At 35.6% G+C, this 17,228-nt stretch overlaps 2 protein-coding genes across 5 annotated transcripts; one reads left to right on the forward strand and one right to left on the reverse strand.

Annotated features, from left to right (window-relative positions):
• The first annotated feature begins 1 nt into the window (after position 1).
• LOC140924542 (AP-4 complex subunit beta-1-like) lies at positions 2–11,637 on the forward strand. 2 transcript variants are annotated; one of them, XM_073374562.1, is made up of 19 exons: positions 2–422; positions 2,591–2,763; positions 3,493–3,623; positions 3,896–3,948; positions 4,291–4,385; positions 4,546–4,639; positions 5,980–6,103; positions 6,574–6,700; positions 6,834–6,929; positions 7,058–7,227; positions 8,394–8,518; positions 8,978–9,143; positions 9,374–9,447; positions 9,604–9,684; positions 10,215–10,323; positions 10,556–10,638; positions 10,785–10,909; positions 11,090–11,231; positions 11,336–11,637. In XM_073374562.1, exons 1-19 carry the CDS (start codon positions 234–236, stop codon positions 11,489–11,491), a joined length of 2,313 nt encoding a protein of 770 aa, XP_073230663.1. In that variant the 5' UTR covers positions 2–233; the 3' UTR covers positions 11,492–11,637. The 2 variants fall into 2 exon arrangements, 1 of the variants encoding a protein (XP_073230663.1); XR_012164295.1 differs by lacking the exon at positions 10,785–10,909 and having other exon boundaries at positions 11,336–11,470.
• On the reverse strand, positions 11,628–17,185 carry LOC140924545 (ribonuclease kappa-B-like). 3 transcript variants are annotated; one of them, XM_073374564.1, is made up of 4 exons: positions 17,054–17,185; positions 16,737–16,834; positions 15,978–16,073; positions 11,628–12,996 (listed from the first exon to the last, which is right to left on the reverse strand). In XM_073374564.1, the coding sequence occupies exons 1-4, from the start codon at positions 17,123–17,125 to the stop codon at positions 12,981–12,983; spliced, it is 282 nt and encodes a 93-aa protein (XP_073230665.1). In that variant the 5' UTR covers positions 17,126–17,185; the 3' UTR covers positions 11,628–12,980. The 3 variants fall into 3 exon arrangements, with proteins under 3 accessions (XP_073230665.1, XP_073230666.1, XP_073230667.1); XM_073374565.1 differs by having other exon boundaries at positions 11,628–13,582; XM_073374566.1 differs by lacking the exon at positions 11,628–12,996 and adding an exon at positions 14,842–15,536.
• Between the last annotated feature and the right edge of the window lie 43 nt (positions 17,186–17,228).

Here is a 17,228-nt window from a genome sequence, read left to right on the forward strand (position 1 = left end):
GTCTCACGATATTCTCTCTCTTTATCAAGGTAAAGTGAAAGTACAAAACCGTTTTAATGGAAAGGAATACGCTTGCTCGCGAAGCACCAGTGGAAAACAAATTATAGCACCTTCTCATCATCACTTCCTTCATCTGAAATATGGTTTATATGGTAAACTTCAGCAGCTTAAGAGAACAGCAATTCAAGTTCCAATAAAGATTAATTATACAATGTAGTTCTTTTGCACCCAAAATGTCGTCGAGTTCAGCAACATATTTCAGCGAGTCAAACAAGAAGGGAGAAGTAAGTGAACTGAAGAAGAGTTTACAGTCTCCAGAAGTGCAGCGCGATGCTGTTCAGTACAAGAAAGTTATTCAAAAAGTGATAGAATGCATGACTTTAGGCATGGATCTCTCATCTTTGTTTATGGATATGATAAAGGTATGATCATGAGATAATTGTAAAATTGACTTTCCTTAAACTACTCTCCTTCCTCTGGATATAGGGTAACTGCAGAATACCCAGCTACATCAAGGCTATACCCCTTAAATAACAGTGGCTACAGGGCTACATAGTGGCTACTGAGCTATGCGTCGTTGCAGCCTACTACAGGGCTATGTGGCTACATTTGTAGTATTCTCCTTCCTCTAAGTATGGGCTAACTGCAGAATACCCGGCCACATCAAGGTTACATCCCTTAAATAACAGTGGCTATAGGGCTACTGGGCTATGCAGCCTTACAGCTACTATAGGGCTACGTGGCTACATTAATGCTGTACTTGGCTATGCAGCTACGTGGCTATGTATGCGGACCAGTGGCTAAAAGAATGAGGTATGTTAGAGAAATTTAGAATCACACTTCAGCAAAGGGCAAATGGTAGATTCAAGTTGAGAATTTCTCAAAATATGAGATAAGCAGATAAAAACAATTCTGTGGGGGGGGGGGGTGCAGGGTATGGGGGTGGGGATTTGATTGTCTTTGTTGCCCCTGGGGTAGGGCATTTGACTGATCTTGTTCTCCCGGGGGAGGGGATATTTGAATCTTTCTTCGCCCGACGCGGGCATATTTGACTGCCGACTCGGACGAAAAAGACTGAGACCGAACATATGTTTCCCGCTTCCACGCTTCACGCATGCGCCATACAGTTTGAAAAGATAAGGAAGTCATGGAGGCCAATGAGAACAAGCGAAGGCTGAGTGGATTTCACTGTTTTGTCTTCAAATTTCGTTTGTTTTAGCATTTTTTTGCTCAACCTCAAAGTAAACGGAAGTAAAGAGAAACCAAGTCGATTTTTGCAAGTACAATCAATTAGTGTATGGCTCATTCGCTACAATCACTGTAAACTTATAAAACTGACGTTCTTTGTACCCTTTACCAAGAACAGTATATTTAGACTTACAAAATGTGGACTTTCCCCTAAAGGTTTATGTATTCTACGCAGTGTAACACGGATTATGGTTAAAACGTATAATTGCAGCTGTAACAGGAACATGTATGATCTTTGGTGATGCAGCAACGTTTATAAAAGATTGCAGAGTTTTATTTGGAGATATTTTTATTGTGCCTTTCTTAGGTTCTGCCTTGGGATTGACAGCAATGTGCAGCCTGGGGTGGGGAAATTTGGTTGCATTTGACTGGAATGATTTGCCCGTGGGCAGGGAATTTGATTGCAAATTTTTGAAAAAAGTCAAATCCCCACCCTATGCCCTGCCTCCCCCCCCCCCCCCCTGGCCCCCACCGGCATTACATTGATAGGTGCATAACAACAAACTACTAATTTTTTGGAGAATTAATAGAAAGTAAAATACAAGTAAAGGGGAACCTTGATCACATGGTACAAATTTATTTTACTGTTTGCCATAAACGTGACCCTGAATTGCACTATAAAATTGTGGCTACTCAGCTACATTGCTAACGTAGCCACATAACCCCTTGTTTAGTAGTATGGCTTTGAAGTGGCAGGGTATTCTGTGTTTAAGCCCTGGATACCCTCTTTAGCTTTATGGGTTAAAGGGTATGAGTCCTCTTCAACCTCAGAGAGAGAAAGAGTAAGTACTGGTATTCATGTTTTCCTGGAAATCTAGATCTGGGGAGATTTGAAATCTGGAGACTTTCTCTTTGGCAGATCTCCTCTCCCTACCCTGCACATGTACACACGGAAAGAAACTCAGTCCTCAAATCATTTTGTCATGGTGGACTGTTAAAAATCTAAATATCAGAGTCTGCCTCCACAATGGAATAATTTGTCAAAATAACCTTTACCTTGATGAAAAACCCAAAAACTGCTTCCAGAAACTTAACCAAGAACTTTAAAATCCCCCTTTTTTTAAATGAAATATTTGGAGCTAAATTCTGGTTTATAGTATGGAACCTACAAAAGACATTTTTCATGGGAGATGTTGATGCATGTTTCACATAATCCATTATAAGCTGGTAATGGAACTTACAGTAGCCCGGTCCCTTTTCCCTTTAGTTTTTCTTTTAAGTAGGTTCATGTGGGTTTGCAGAGATGAGCTGTTAAAAATGATCAAGTCTCCAGATATCCAGAGTATCTTGGTTTCCTCAAAGTACAATAATTTGCATGTGTATTTTGACTCTTAACATGCAGGCCGGAGCTACTCATGACCTTGTTCAGAAGAAGCTTGTGTACTTGTACATCTGTAGTTATGCTACATCCAATCCTGACCTGGCCCTTTTAACAGTGAACACCATGAGGAAAGACTGTCAAGACAGGAGTGCCATAGTCAGAGGTCTTGCCCTTAGAAGTATGTGCTCTTTAAGGTGAGTTTTGCTGGTACAGTCAAACCCTGTTAATAAGGACCGACACTGAAGGAAGGGGCCATAGAAAGTGTCCGCTGTATTAACAGGGTGTCCATCTTGTTGTTAAAGTCAAAAAACACTTTTTATCAGAACCAAATACGTAAGAAATAACAGATAGACTAAATCCATGAAAAAAACTCTAAAATCACTCATCTTTATATTACTTAATCAAAAAAACTTTTCAGAATCGAGTCTCGAGAATCAATTCTTGTGTTTCGAGAGTCGAGTGCAGAAATATAATGAGCTTGACTGATTGACTGACTTGACCAACAAATTTATCAAACAGACCACTTTCTGTTTTAAGAATCGTGAAGTACGTGCTGCAGACTGTGACAAATGGCTTTTGCAATCCTTGCTTACTAATTACTTCCATGGTAAAACAAAATTTGTGCTCTTGAAACATATCCCACACAAAGGATGAATGGTTACCATGGTTACCCTTCAAGTAGCAACTACTCCACTTACACGGACCTTGATTTCACATACTGTTGAAGTGTAAGCTTGAGAAGCTGAAGTTTACTAGACACAACAAAGTGCAGGTCAATAATTGCTTCGACAAACTAGATGCAAGCAAAATTAAAAGCATGGAGACTTAATAGAGGTGGCATAGAGTTGAACACACACATTACTTGGAGCTGTCTTTCATGCTTGTTAATTTAAGCTGTTTTTCCTTTGTTTTTCTTGATACAGGCTTCCTGATCTGGTAGAATATATTGTAGAACCACTCCTTACTGGCCTGAGTGACAATAGTTCTTATGTTCGCCGAGCTGCTGTCTTGGGATGCATTAAATTGTTCCATTTACTTCCTGATTTTGTTGAAGGTAGTAGACGCGAAAATGTCAAAATGTGTTTAAGTTGTGACTTAGAACAAATTATGGCAAATTCAGTTTTGCACATATAAATGTGAGGCTGATTTTTGGAACAAAATAACTGTCATGGTAAACAATGATCAAGAATGCGGCATTCTCTTTAAATTTCTTGAAAAGGAGTAAAAGAATATCTGCTAACATCCAAAGCCTCAGAGTGACTTCCTTGTAAGTTATCTCTGAAGAAGCAAATGAGATAATTTAGATGCTCTTTTTTTAATTAACAGATAATGGAATAATTGAGAAACTTGTTAGATTGATTCAGGACCCAGATCCCCAGGTTTGTGTAATATTTGTTGATTTTGTAGGATGATGCCTGAAAGAAGCACTCAGCATCAGGGCCCGGTTTCTGAAAGGCTGATTAGTGTTAATCCAGGATTAAAATTTTGCTGCGTTTTTGAATTTGACATTCCCAAGCATTGGTTAGGTTAACATTTTGAGTTATCATTGCTGTATCTCTTGGTAAAGGCTCAACAGTATTTTGTAACCTTGAGGTGCATGTTCTTAGACAAGAAAACTGTGCTTCAGATTTGGCTTAATCCTGGGTTAAACTTAACCATCTTTCAAGTAAGGGGAGAGATTGATGAGCAAAGTTTTGCTGGTGTTCTTCTGTTTTCTGTAGGTGGTATGTAACTCTCTTTTAGCACTGGATGAAATCCTAGCAGCCGAAGGAGGTGTGCAACTTCAAAAAATAGCAGCTCATCATTTGCTGAAGAGGTAAGCATTTCCCACTTGTGAAATTACCGTAACTGTATTTTTAAAGGTCAAGTTAGAATTTTCATATAACTTTTAGTCTAAAGTAGAATTTGCTTCATAAGTATTTGACTGAAAGAAGTAATTTGATTTGCCATTATATATAATTTATATTTTCCAACAGGTTTAAAGCCTTTAGTGGCTGGGGACAAAGTATGATATTGGAGCTATTGTTGCACTATAAGCCAAAGGATGCAGAGGAATTATTTGACCTCCTGGTGAATGATTATTAAATAAAGTTACTGTGTTAACTCAGTATTAATTATTATAATGATAAAATGGTTAAGGATAAGGTTAGTGTGATCCAGTCCAATCCAGATTTTACCAACATGCTCAGATTATTGGCTATCATGAGTAGTGGTGTAACGATTAATCGAATTCTCGATTAATCGCAATTATGACCGTTCGGTTCGATTCACAATTGTTTGCTTTCACATTTCGATTTTGGTTCAAATTTTGCACACCTTTTCCATGGTGCCCTCAGTGAGTTATTATATTGTAAAATCAGAATCCAGAACTCTTTAAAATGTACATATTTGGTTGACAAGCAAAGACGATAGCAGTTCGTTTGCCATTTTGTGTTGCCTGGTAAAAATGCTGTTCTTCAACCACCCCTTGAGAATTTCCAAATAAGGCAAACCAGGTGCAACACGCTCTTTTTCAGGTTCTCAAACATGGAGACGAACCAAGCGACTGTGAATCCTCCTGTCCCTGTTACCATTCTCAAATTGAGGGTTTAGGGTTGCATGTTGTTTACATTACGCATTATGATGTAAGAATTAAGAAACATTACATAATCAAATCGAAATAATCGAAATCAAATCTAATTGCAAGGAATATGAATCATTACACCCCTAGTCTGCCATGAGTCATTATGGAATAAAGCTGAATAATAAGTACATGCCAAAAAAGAATATAAAAGTACATAATAATGGTGAACTTGAAGTGCTACACTGTAGGTCAATTTCTGTTAAAGTTTGAAAGAGTCGCCTGGGTTACAACTCATCCATTTGCACTCTATGGCCACTTTCCATTCAGCACAAAATTCCAGAAATTTCTATTAGAAATCAAATGGAGCAGACCATTTCAGTTTGGTCCAACCAGAATATTTGGGAAGGTGGTCCACTTTGACCGGTCTTGTCCATTTGACAAAAGTATTGTCCCCAGTACTGCTCTTTAGTATCCTGCTTACAAGAACAATAACCAAACACGCGATGGCTTGGGTGAGCTTGGTCAGGTCGGTCTGTGCAACTGGAATTTACAGTTCCAATGGGCACATGGAATTTCTGAAATTTCAAACCAGAATTTTTGTTGCGTGGAAAGCGCGCTATGTTTTCATACATTTGTCTTCAAGACCATTCACAACATGTCATGTATCATTAACCAAGAAACATGCTTGCAAGGAAGGAAAGTCTTTGGCTTAACCCTTTAAGTATGCATATATTTGCAGCTATTAACGTGACAGAGATTATTTTGTATCATAATTGTTTCAAGTTTTCATCAAGTATTATTAATTTTTAAACATTTTTAGTGATTTGATTTGCATAATTATTGATAGAATTTGCTTGATGATCGACTAAAGCACCCCAACAGTGCTGTTGTGATGGCTTGTATACAGCTCTTCATCAACTTCACAAAAGACATTGACAACCTAGCTGAAGATGTTTATAAAAGAATCAAAGGTTTGTGTGGGTTTAAGGATGGGTTGGCCTTTTACTTCAAGTCTTGTTGTCCACACCACCTTAAAAAAAAAACAAAAAAAAACAGAAAAACACTTATACTAAACAGATACTGTAATGGCATGACGAGGCTTTTAGCATAGCTGCCATGGGAAATGATATTGAAGTAAAAATATTACCAGAAGATAGAGACATTGAAAACCTCTGCTCCATGCTGAGTTTTTTAAACAGACACTTCGTTTTTTAATCTGTTTTGATTTTAAAAAAATTGATTCCGTAACATTATATATTACTGATGATCCTATCATATCAAACAGACATAAAGAGTTAAGAGTTTCTTAATGAAAGATGTTTGTTGAATTCTTGAATTTTCGTGAGAGACAACAAAGAAAGAGAAGAGATTGTAATACAAGGGTATTTAAGTGTATAGCATGAACAGATGACAGTTTTGAATGTGTTTTGTACCTTTACAGGTCCCCTGATGACTATTCTCTCTTCAAGTAACTCAGAGTTGGTTTATGTGTGTTTGTGCCACATAGATGTACTGTTGAGTAAAGTTCCTAAGTTGTTTGAGCAAGAGTACCGTTCCTTTTTCGCCAGGTATGGAGGGGGCTCAGGGAATGGCTGGGTGATATACACTGCACTAAATATTGTTACTTCCTCCATTGTGTTTCACCCTATACTGTGTTTCTTTGTTCTTTATACTGTGTTTTTTTTGTTCTTTCTTTTTTAGGCATGCTGATCCTCAGTATATTAAAACAAAAAAGCTTGAAATCCTGACAACCATTGCATCCGTTTCTAATGTTGAGGAAGTTGTTACTGAGTTGAGGTAGGTATACAAATAAATATTTTATTAACTGAGTTAGGATGTGAGAATTCTTAAGGGGTAAATATATTTTTGTTTTCAACCAACTGTTTAACGATAGTGATTTTTCATGTTTTTCTTGAATTTTACAGTGCCAATGTTCACGATGTGGATCTTAGTATGTCTAAGGAGTCAATCAAGGCCATTGGTAACATTGCTTTGTGCCTTCCTCAGGCATCAGAATACTGTATTGATGTTCTTCTCTCTTTTCTCTCCTGGGAGGTTGAATACATTACTTCACAGACTCTTGTCATTATAAGAGGTAAGTGGTCAAGTTAGAAATTTGAATGGGAATGATTGTGATTTGTCCAAAAAGAATTCTTATATCAGTTTTGACCGTTTTATTGTTATTGCTAAGGAATTATGCATCATGATTAATTATCATTATCATCATTTATCATCTTAGTGATCATCATTGTTAAGAATATCAGTAACATATCCTTCTCATTATTATCATAATTTTGCAACATTATTATCATTATCCTCATCTGTCTCCTCTTCATCATCATCATTATCATCACCATCGTCACCATAATCTTCATTTTTGTCATTTTCCTCATCATCTGTATTATCCCTATTTTGCTTTAATTCATAACCATAATTGTCATGTTCTTGCCATCACCAACTCCCCTCATCGTTATCATAACCATCATTATCCCATCATCATCATCACCATCATTACTACATTGATCATCCTCATCAGTCTTGTCACCATGACGTGATCACTCAATCATCCCCCCAGGGGGTACTCTCTTATATAAGCCATATAGCTATGGTACTTGCACCATTTTGGTCTGAAAACTAAAGGAGTGTATGAATGTATTTGTTTCAATTCCAGATGAATAAGTAAGAAAGAGACATATGGAAATTTGAACTGGATTTAATTCAGACATTTTTTTGTTAGCATCAGTAATCCAAATGATGACATAATTTTTGAGAGGATTTTAGAGGCCAAGTCTTAAAACCTCTTTGAAAAATGACATTTTTTTGGTCTGAAATAGGGTTAGGATTTAAAGAACCAGATGGCACACCCTGATCAAGAATTCTAAGGAGTACCCCCAGGACTCATCCTTATGATCATCACCATCACTCTTGACAACTGTAGCTTCATATTATTATTACCATTGTCAATATCCAATATTATTATTACCTACAATGCTGTACTAGTTACTGTCATAATAATAGTGGTATGAAAGAAATCTTATTCTTTTTTTCCAATAATGCCTTTGACAATACCTGGATCAGACTTAAGCCAGTTTTAGACTCTATCCCTGACCTTTCATCAATATTTTAGCTACTTAAAGGAGTTGATCTGATCCATTTTTAGTTGACCTCTCTTTTCGTGACCACTTTTTTCCCTGCCGTCAGTACCTACTTTTACATTTGCTTTTTGCATGTTATTAATGGTGATGTTTGTGTTTATCCCAGACCTTTTGCTAAAATATGAGAAGTCAGCTATTGCTGTTCTGCCTCAAGTGGGACAGTGCCTTGAAATAGTTCAAGACCCAAAGGGATTGGCAGCAATTATCTGGATAATTGGAGAGCATGGACAGGTGAGAGATATGTACAGACTCAATCAAACTTTGTTATTATGGATGTTAAAGAGGACAATTAACAAATAAAGAATTTTATTTTTTATCATTCACTGTAGAACTTTATGTGTTGCATATAGACAGGGATTGCATTGAGATTATTTCTTCAGTTCACTTTTAAAATTATTTCTGGGATCTACTGGGATAAGAGAATTGAATAGCGCTTTACAGCAAGAGCTTATGTCGATGTACCCAACAAAATTGTTAGGGGTAATTTTTTTAAGAACCCATGAAAGAGGTCTTAACATTGACGTGCATCCCAGACTAGCCTTTGGTGCATTTGTAAACAAAAAATTAAATAACCAGGCAATCCAAAAATAAATAGCTATGTAGCTGTGTAAGCATACAAAGACCTTGTCAGACTGACTGCAGGTGAAATAAAATATGTTACTGAGCTGCTTTATTTTTGTTATTATTTAGTCAATTCCTGACAGTCCTTATATGTTGGAGCCCCTTGTGGACAGAATTGCATCAGAGAGTTCAGCAGAGGTGAAATTACAGCTTCTCACTGCATCCATGAAGCTGTTTTTTAAGAAACCACCAGAGTGCCAAGACATGTTGGGCCGACTCCTCAAGTACTGTGTAGGTAAGAATTACATCTGAAATCGGCATGGTGAGCTTCCTAGCTAGGTTTACAGGCATTGCAAACACCAAACAGCATTAACAAACAACATACACAAAAGAATAAGTGTAGCTAACCAAAGTTACCAGACTGTTTGCAAGAAAACCGTTTATCGGTGACCAGTCTGCATAATCTGTGCAGTATGCCAGCATACTGTCAGTAGTTATTTAGAAATAAAATGTTTCATTTTTCAGATGAAGAAGTGCATATGGATGTACATGACAGGGCCCTATTGTATTATAGACTGCTCAAGACTAACCCGAAAGAGGTAACAACACACTCTGCATGGTTACATGTTAAATACTTATATTTGCACTTTGCCATTTCAGTTCCCAATTGTAAAACATCCATCCAGTTATTGTGTTTTATAATTAACCCAGGTGCTGTTATAATTATGTCTTTGCATTATGTATAAACTATACAGGCTGAGAGAGTTGTCTGTGGTTCAATTAACAAACCAGCCACTAATTCCTGGAATTTAAGTACCAGTGCATCTAATTCAAAGGTATGATAACATAATTTGTTGTTTTGTTCCTCATTATGAAAAAGGTTGAAACCCAACATTTGATGATCACATTTAACAGTTTATAGTCCCTTAAATGTTGTCAGGGATAGAGCAAGTGAAGCTGTATATCAGTAGGCATGAAAATTGCCACCCACAATAAAGAGAAAGGAGACATTGAGGGACTACAGACTATGCCCTGCAGGGAGCTGACTGATTTGGGGTTTAATATTATTGTGAAATCATCTTTCTAACAAACCATATTTCTGCTTTTTCCAAACAAAGTTAGATAGTTTATTCAGACATGCCCTTGCTTCAAATAAAATGTTGCACTCTGTACATTAAGCTGTAAACGAATGACTCTTGTACGAACATCTTTTGATGGCTTTAGTTTCCCACAGCAGTCTTTTTTTAACATGTATATTTTGTTAAATTTATTTGTTTGTTTGTATGTAATATAAGCAAGTTTGTCATTTGTGCTCACATAAAGTATGATTTTGCTGATGATCATTACAAAATGAATGTTGTTGTAGGAACAGCTGTTGGATGAATTCAACACACTCTCAGTTGTTTATGGACAGTCATCAGTTCTTTTTATTACCCAATCTGTTCCATATATCAAAGGACAGCCATACATAAAAGGTGATGAGAAAAAAGTTCATTTGTACATACATGATACTCATTGGGGGAAGGACGCAAAAGAGTATTTGGATTCCTGTCAGTGCCCCAGTGTCACAACAAGTTTTTCCTTTCACTCTCTTCTCAATGCATACAGTGGAAAAACAATCATAAAGTTATTATTTCCTCCTTTTGTGTCTTCTACTTCTGTAAGTTTACTAATTATTTTGTTTTGTGTTCTTATCCACTTGTTTAGATGAAGCACCTTCATATGACAGGAAAGAATTAGAAGAACAAAACGAGTCTTTGGAACGTAATGTTGCTGTTGGCAATCTGCTGGTAAATGGCCTTGAGATGTATTTCAGACAACTATTATTCACTTTAATTTAACCGAAAGCTACAGTAGAATTCATTGCTATATAGTATCCTTAGGTTTTTAATATTTTTTGATAACGGACCAAATTTAATGCCCTTAATGTTTGAAGGGAGAGGATGTTGATAATGGAAAACAAGATGAACATCTTGGAGAGAAAAGTATACTTGAGTTGACTGAAAATCCATCCTTAACTCCTGCAATGTTTGAACATCGGTGGAAATCCATTCCAGAGAGGTAATATTACCTGATAAATTTTTCAATTGTTGAAGTTTAAAACTACAAGAAGGAAAGTATGGCAACATCACCATGTTTTTGAACTTTATTAATCTAGTTAAGCAATCTCCAGTTATTGCCCTTGTATCTGACTATATAAACATTTCCTAACATGACCCTTTTATTTCTGAATATCCACAGTTCTTGTTGGGCAGCTGCCTTGATGAAGATTCCTTCCTCTCCTGATGAATTTCAGCAACACTTGTTACACAGTAAAATTTTATTAATGGCCAGCAGTCCCCCTGGTCAGCCTATTCAAAAATACTTCTTCTATGCACAAGAGGTACACTAAATTTGTCTATGATACTAAGATTTTTATCATTGTGAAAGGGCAGGGGGAGGTTAGGGATAAAATTAAGCTAAAATTTTCTTGCATCTTTCAATTAGGTACAAGGACAAACTGTGGTCCTGGTGGAAGCTATTGTTGATGTAACTTCAAAGCTTCTTAGGGTGACCACAAAAGTGGAGGACTCGTCTTTAACGCAACTGTTTGATCAATATCTCAGAACTTCCCTTGAAAAGGAATGGATAGAATCTAAATGAAGTTAAAAGCTTGTCAAAAATAGGAGCTTGGCAAAGAAAAGAACAAAGGAAATTTATTTATTTTTAAGGTACAATGTAATTCTGTGCCTCAAAATTCAAGTTTATAGAGGACTATTAAAAACAAGAGATCACAAAATACTATTAAATTATTGTTCATTTTATTCAGTCAGTTTTCATGTCTGCTTCCAACACATGTTAATACAATGGCATGTCGCAGGCTATTTCAGTAAAAATGTTTACAAATTGATGGTTACCCTTGAGTATCTGAGTTATTGTCTTTTTTTAAAGATAACAATCTAAAACTCTCCCAGTTAACAGATCTTTCCAAATATGTATGCTTCATTGGGTGAGGTCCTTAGTGTCACAACTTTCAGCAAAAAAGTCTTGCATCACATAAGTGATAACTTTAACGTAACATGTGTTTTATTTGACAGTAGAAGGTGGTAATCACACAGTAATAGACCTCCCCCATCTCCACACCAGTGAGTGTAAATTGTGAAACAAATCCAAGGTTTGGGTTGACAGTTTTAAACAAATCACTTTGTTATACCAACCCAAGCTTTGAGCTGGTGCTTGTTAGAAAGACTGTGGGAGAGATCTTTAATGAGTAGGCAAATTTTATGCACTATGAACTAATCTTGAACTAAGTCTATAAAATACATGATTAAAGATTAAAATATAGTCTTAACAAACATGCAAGTGAGGAAATGGAAAACAATATTGAGGAGATGGGGAATGACTCCAGTATCAACACCTTGGACAAAGTTTTAGAGTTTGCTGGCTACTTAAGATAGTACAATAACCCTGTCTCTCTATCTCAACAAATTCACTTTCTCTTCAGCAAAGTGTTCATAACAAAAACTGTATAACCAGTGATTTTGTTACCTCTGCGTCCTGCATGCATCGTGTAGGACACAAAGAACGATCAATCATTTTGAAGATTATTTGGTAGAATATTATGTTCGAGTGATTTCTGTGGCTGTTGTTTAAGATGCATATTTATTTTAGTCTTTTTTTGTGCTTTAAATCTATAGGATTATATTTCAATACAGTAAAATGTAATAAAGGGTTTGGCGTCTGTCTCCAGATTAACTGTCTCGTTACATAAAGGTCTAAGCATTTTCAATTCAGGACTCCTTGTTTTTTTTTAACTGGGACTCACTGGTTATGAACAGGGACTCTTGATTTTTCACAGGATGAGTCCCAGTACTCACCACAACTATTGTAACAAAATCACTGTATAACAAAACTAAAATTATGCTATGTTGTTCCAAATGTAGTGGTATTATTTCTTTTTTAAGAAGAATGAAATTCTTATGGCATGTGAATGAACCAGATAGTCAATTTTTCAAATGACAAAGATGAATCACTTTGACTGCTGTATGTCTGTAGGTCTTCACATAGTACCTACTCTTCTTTAGTAACACTAAATAAATTGTCTTTGGCACTGTTCTATTTTAAGCATAACTGAAAAGAACATAAACCACAGCTATGCTTGAATATAACTGCAAAACAAAAAAAAGCAAACACCCAAATTAAAATAAAAGCCCACATTTAAGCAGACATACATACACACACAGCAGAAAAGTAAATAATGCTAAAGAACCATGGTTTCCAGTGTAGGTACACAAAAACTAGGTTTTATAAACTGGGTTGATAAAAATTGATAAAGATTGAAAAGCTCATGATTTGAGTACTAGTCCTTGGACAGAACAAATAATCAGTGAACCAAAAACATGAGCTATTGCGGGCAAGTTAAACGTACTTTCTGGTTACAAGTAATAAAAGTACTGAACATTGCAGTAACTAGTTAAATATCTTACAATATGAAAACACAGTGATCATAATTGAATACAGTGATAAAAATAATGACATTTGTTAATTTTGAGCCCCACTAAATGCAGCCTGTTTAGCCATTATAAGGCTGCCTACTACATAGACTGCTTTGATAGCTGCGTCTCACGTGAATGGATGCTATCTGACCTATCTAATAACACGCACTTTATTATTATTATTATTATTATTATTATTTCAAGTTAACAATGTTTCTTCTCAGTAACGTCTTATGTACACATTCTTTATGTCACAACCCTGCAATGTCAAAACAATCTTATTAAACAAAATACTTTAACGAAAGAGATATAACTTAGAAAGTTAACATTACTGTACAGCTGAACACCATTTCATTACAAGTCTAGAATAATGTCTATATTAAAAGTATGGTAGTTCAAGAGGGGCCTCCAACTATTGTAAATTTAAAATTGAAAGTTAAAATCCAAGCTTTCCCGATCAATTGGTGAAAGCTCATTTTTAACTCTTGATTTCAAATTTATAGCAGTTGAAGGCCTTTCATGAACTACAATATATGTAAAATTATCTATTTTATTTTCAAACACACTGCTGAAAGATTAATAATGTATTATAATGTATAAATTCCTTTGAAGGCCATATGGAGGTCTGGTTTATACTTCCTACTTAATGCACAAATATTAAATTGTGGACAACCACATTGGTATCCAAGGTTTCATTTAAATTCTTCCAAGTCCAGAAAAAACAATAAATTGACAGAGAAGAAACTAAAGTTTTACTGTAAATCATAGACAGATAGCTGATAACATAAATAAATTTTTGAACAATTTCAAAAATAAAACTAAAAGGCAAGAAAAACAAGAGGCACTGAAAGATACAGAACATGAACTTCATATATCGGTACGGGAGGATAACGCATTATAACAATTTAATTGGCAAAAATTCAATATTTTGATATGGATAACAGATAGTTTTAAGAATATTATCATTGCTTAAATGGAAAGTTGGAGACAGAAAACAGTGACTTGTTTTATATCTTCTTTTGCGGTTTGATAAATATAAATGATTAGCTGTCAGGTACCTGACACATCTTTCAAAAGGAAACCTGCTAACTGTGTGAGAACCAATGACAGAGAGCAGGTATTAGAAATATTAAGCAGCGATCTTATTGGCTGAGATAAAGAAAAATATCAAATCAATAATTGATGAAGTATATAAAGAAAACAGATGCAATTTTCTTTAACTTAACAGATAGTAGTATTATGAAGGTATCTAACACTAAATTTCAAACTTAGTTTTAGATTCTTGTTATTCTTCTTGTTGACATTACAACTGGAACAAATGAACGTAATTTTGAAAATGAATATTACTGCCAAGTGAGAGCAGTAGAAGATACAGAATTTCCCACTGGTCATTGATGACTTTACAGCAACTGTTACATGGAAATTGTGTTATTCATGACTGCCACTTTAAGACACCATTGTTATCTGAATGAAATTCATTGTACATCAATACCAAATAAATACAAAAATCACACTCACTAAATTTCAGTGTTTAATTCACCATTTCCTGTAAACTCTAGATACAACAGATGAGAATTCCTTGCCTTCTAAAGGCTATCATAAAATTTAATAATCCTCATAACCAAATTTAAATAATAAATTATAAATTTTTCTCCAAATATAAAAGAATATCCATTCCAAAAAAATAGTGAAGACAAAAATAATATTACTAATGAAATTCTGAATAAAACTAGCTTGAGTCTTATACAGCTGTATCTTTACAAATAAGTCATCCACTATACTGTAGCTCACAAATCAAACATTTGCCAGATAAATGGCAAATGCAAATAATATTAATTCACTACTTGGCATGCATTATCAGTATAACATTTCAGCAACAAAATGGCTATCAATGTTAGTGAACATACAGAAAATTCAGACTTAATGCCAGTACTGCAACTAGCCCAATCTTGTGATCAAAGCATGCTGGATGTGGAACAAACCACTGTAAAATTATCATCATTTTGTAACTATCACATTTATATGCATTACCTGGGAAGTAAATATTTAATTTTCTGTTCTTGGTCATAAAACTACCATAATAGTAACCTTCATTTGCCTTAACCAGTTGATCATAAAAGCATAAGATCTTTATGCTGAAATAACTTAAGGATTATTATTGTGATTAATTCTAAATCCCTGAGGGTTGGGATAGTCCTTTTCAAGTATGCGTCCTAAAGAAGTACAAAACAAACTTAATCACAAAAGAGAAATGCGGAAAAGAACCAGAATCAGCAAGTTAAATTGAGAAGAAAAAAATAGCAGAGAATTAAAGAACACGTCTATTGAATGAACAAGTAATGAATGTTTTACTTTGTTACGGTATTCATCATTAAATACAACACATCAAGATCAAACAGTTCATTTCCAATTCATAAGACTTTTTCTCATGCAGCCCCCTCCTACTCCTCCCCTCCCCAGCCTCTCCTTGTGGCAACAGTAAGCTTAGTGTTTTAGCTTATACGAAAAATTATTTCATCGTTACACATAAATAAAAAAACAACGCAAGTTTAAGTTTTATGTGTACAGACCACAAACAAAATTTGCCACTCCTGAGGATTAACCCCAAACAAAATCCCACCCATGGCCTACATTTGGAAGTTAGTAATACTTACAGTCTCTGTGTGTCCCCTGTCCGACTGTTCACCCATTTCTGATGAACTGCTAAAAGTAATGTGACACCGTAAACTCCTGCTGCTATGAAACAATTCCTGGGAGAAAAAAAAAACATCTTCAGTTAAGAAACTTAGCCCTGTGTTCTCTCTCCCACCTTAAAATATTCAGTTGGCATCTGGTTGAGGAGTGAGTACTTTGGTTAAAGTCACCTCAATCTCCTGGCTCCAGTTGTTTAAAAGGTGGATAACCCAATTGCTTTACCCAATACTTATCTGCTGAATAGTGGTTTAGCCATTGGATATTGTTATCCAAAGTTTGAACAACAGGGTCCTGGTGATTTATGGAGGTCTGAGAATTGGACTAAATTTGTTTCTGCTTGTGTCTCTTTAGTATCTGTCAGTCACTTCTTGCTGTGAATTTAACAGCAGTCAAAGTCAAACATGACTTCTTTTCACCCTGCCCCAAAATGAACAAAATAGCCATTAGTACTCTGTATCCACAGACATGAACTCCAGTTACCCGAGGAGCCCATTCTCTTTGAAAAATATGGCAAAATAATTTGAGCACATCAGTTCTGAGTTCACAATACCTACATGTAACTAATATATTACCATTCTCGGGGCTTTCTGTCAGAGTCGATAATCAAATAAATAAATAGCTCACTTTCTCTTTCCCTATCTTCAAGGATGTTTAATAAGAAAACAACTGTTTCGTATCATGTCAATAAATAGATAACGATTTTTTAAAAAAATACAAACTTTGCAGAAGACTTGTATCCTTGCGTTTCACCCAAGCCACTTGGGATATCATCAATGAGTGCTACACTACGTACACTGAAAAACACGCCCAGTAGGAGCTGATGAAAAACAGAAATCTTATCATTTTTAGTTCTGAATAAGTTAACCTATCCCTTGTAAAATATTCAACGTAGACTCCTGACTGTACCAATTATTAATTTGTTTAAGCTTAATTACCCCTTGACACAATCACTTTCAAAGAGTATATGGGCAAACACCCGTTTGTTTTGGCATAGACACATGAAAACTAAGGTCCAAACCCCAAAAGTAAAACTTACCAACATTACAATACCCCATATACTTATAAGAAAGCAACAATTTGCTAGTTTTGGTCCACAAATTCTAATCATCTTTCGTTGGTGTCAATTCAATATGGCCGAAAGCAAGACTCTCACGTGATATGAAGTGCGCCTCGTTTTCACAATCAGTTCGGAAGACTGGGATCAATTTGCC

The sequence above is a fragment of the Porites lutea genome, chromosome 14, assembly GCF_958299795.1.
Source record: "Porites lutea chromosome 14, jaPorLute2.1, whole genome shotgun sequence".
Lineage (NCBI taxonomy): Eukaryota > Metazoa > Cnidaria > Anthozoa > Scleractinia > Poritidae > Porites > Porites lutea.

Bases quoted from the DNA above. Each gene is read 5' to 3' on its own strand.
- LOC140924542 (XM_073374562.1), top strand. From the start codon at position 234: ATGTCGTCGAGTTCAGCAACATATTTCAGCGAGTCAAACAAGAAGGGA. The intron at 8,519-8,977 runs GTGAGAGATATG...GTTATTATTTAG, and splicing joins TAATTGGAGAGCATGGACAG to TCAATTCCTGACAGTCCTTA. The intron at 9,685-10,214 runs GTATGATAACAT...ATGTTGTTGTAG, and splicing joins CCAGTGCATCTAATTCAAAG to GAACAGCTGTTGGATGAATT.
- LOC140924545 (XM_073374564.1), bottom strand. From the start codon at position 17,125: ATGATTAGAATTTGTGGACCAAAACTAGCAAATTGTTGCTTTCTTATA. The intron at 16,835-17,053 runs GTAAGTTTTACT...GTTTTTCATCAG, and splicing joins TATGGGGTATTGTAATGTTG to CTCCTACTGGGCGTGTTTTT. The intron at 16,074-16,736 runs GTTTGTATTTTT...TTTTTCTCCCAG, and splicing joins GGATACAAGTCTTCTGCAAA to GAATTGTTTCATAGCAGCAG.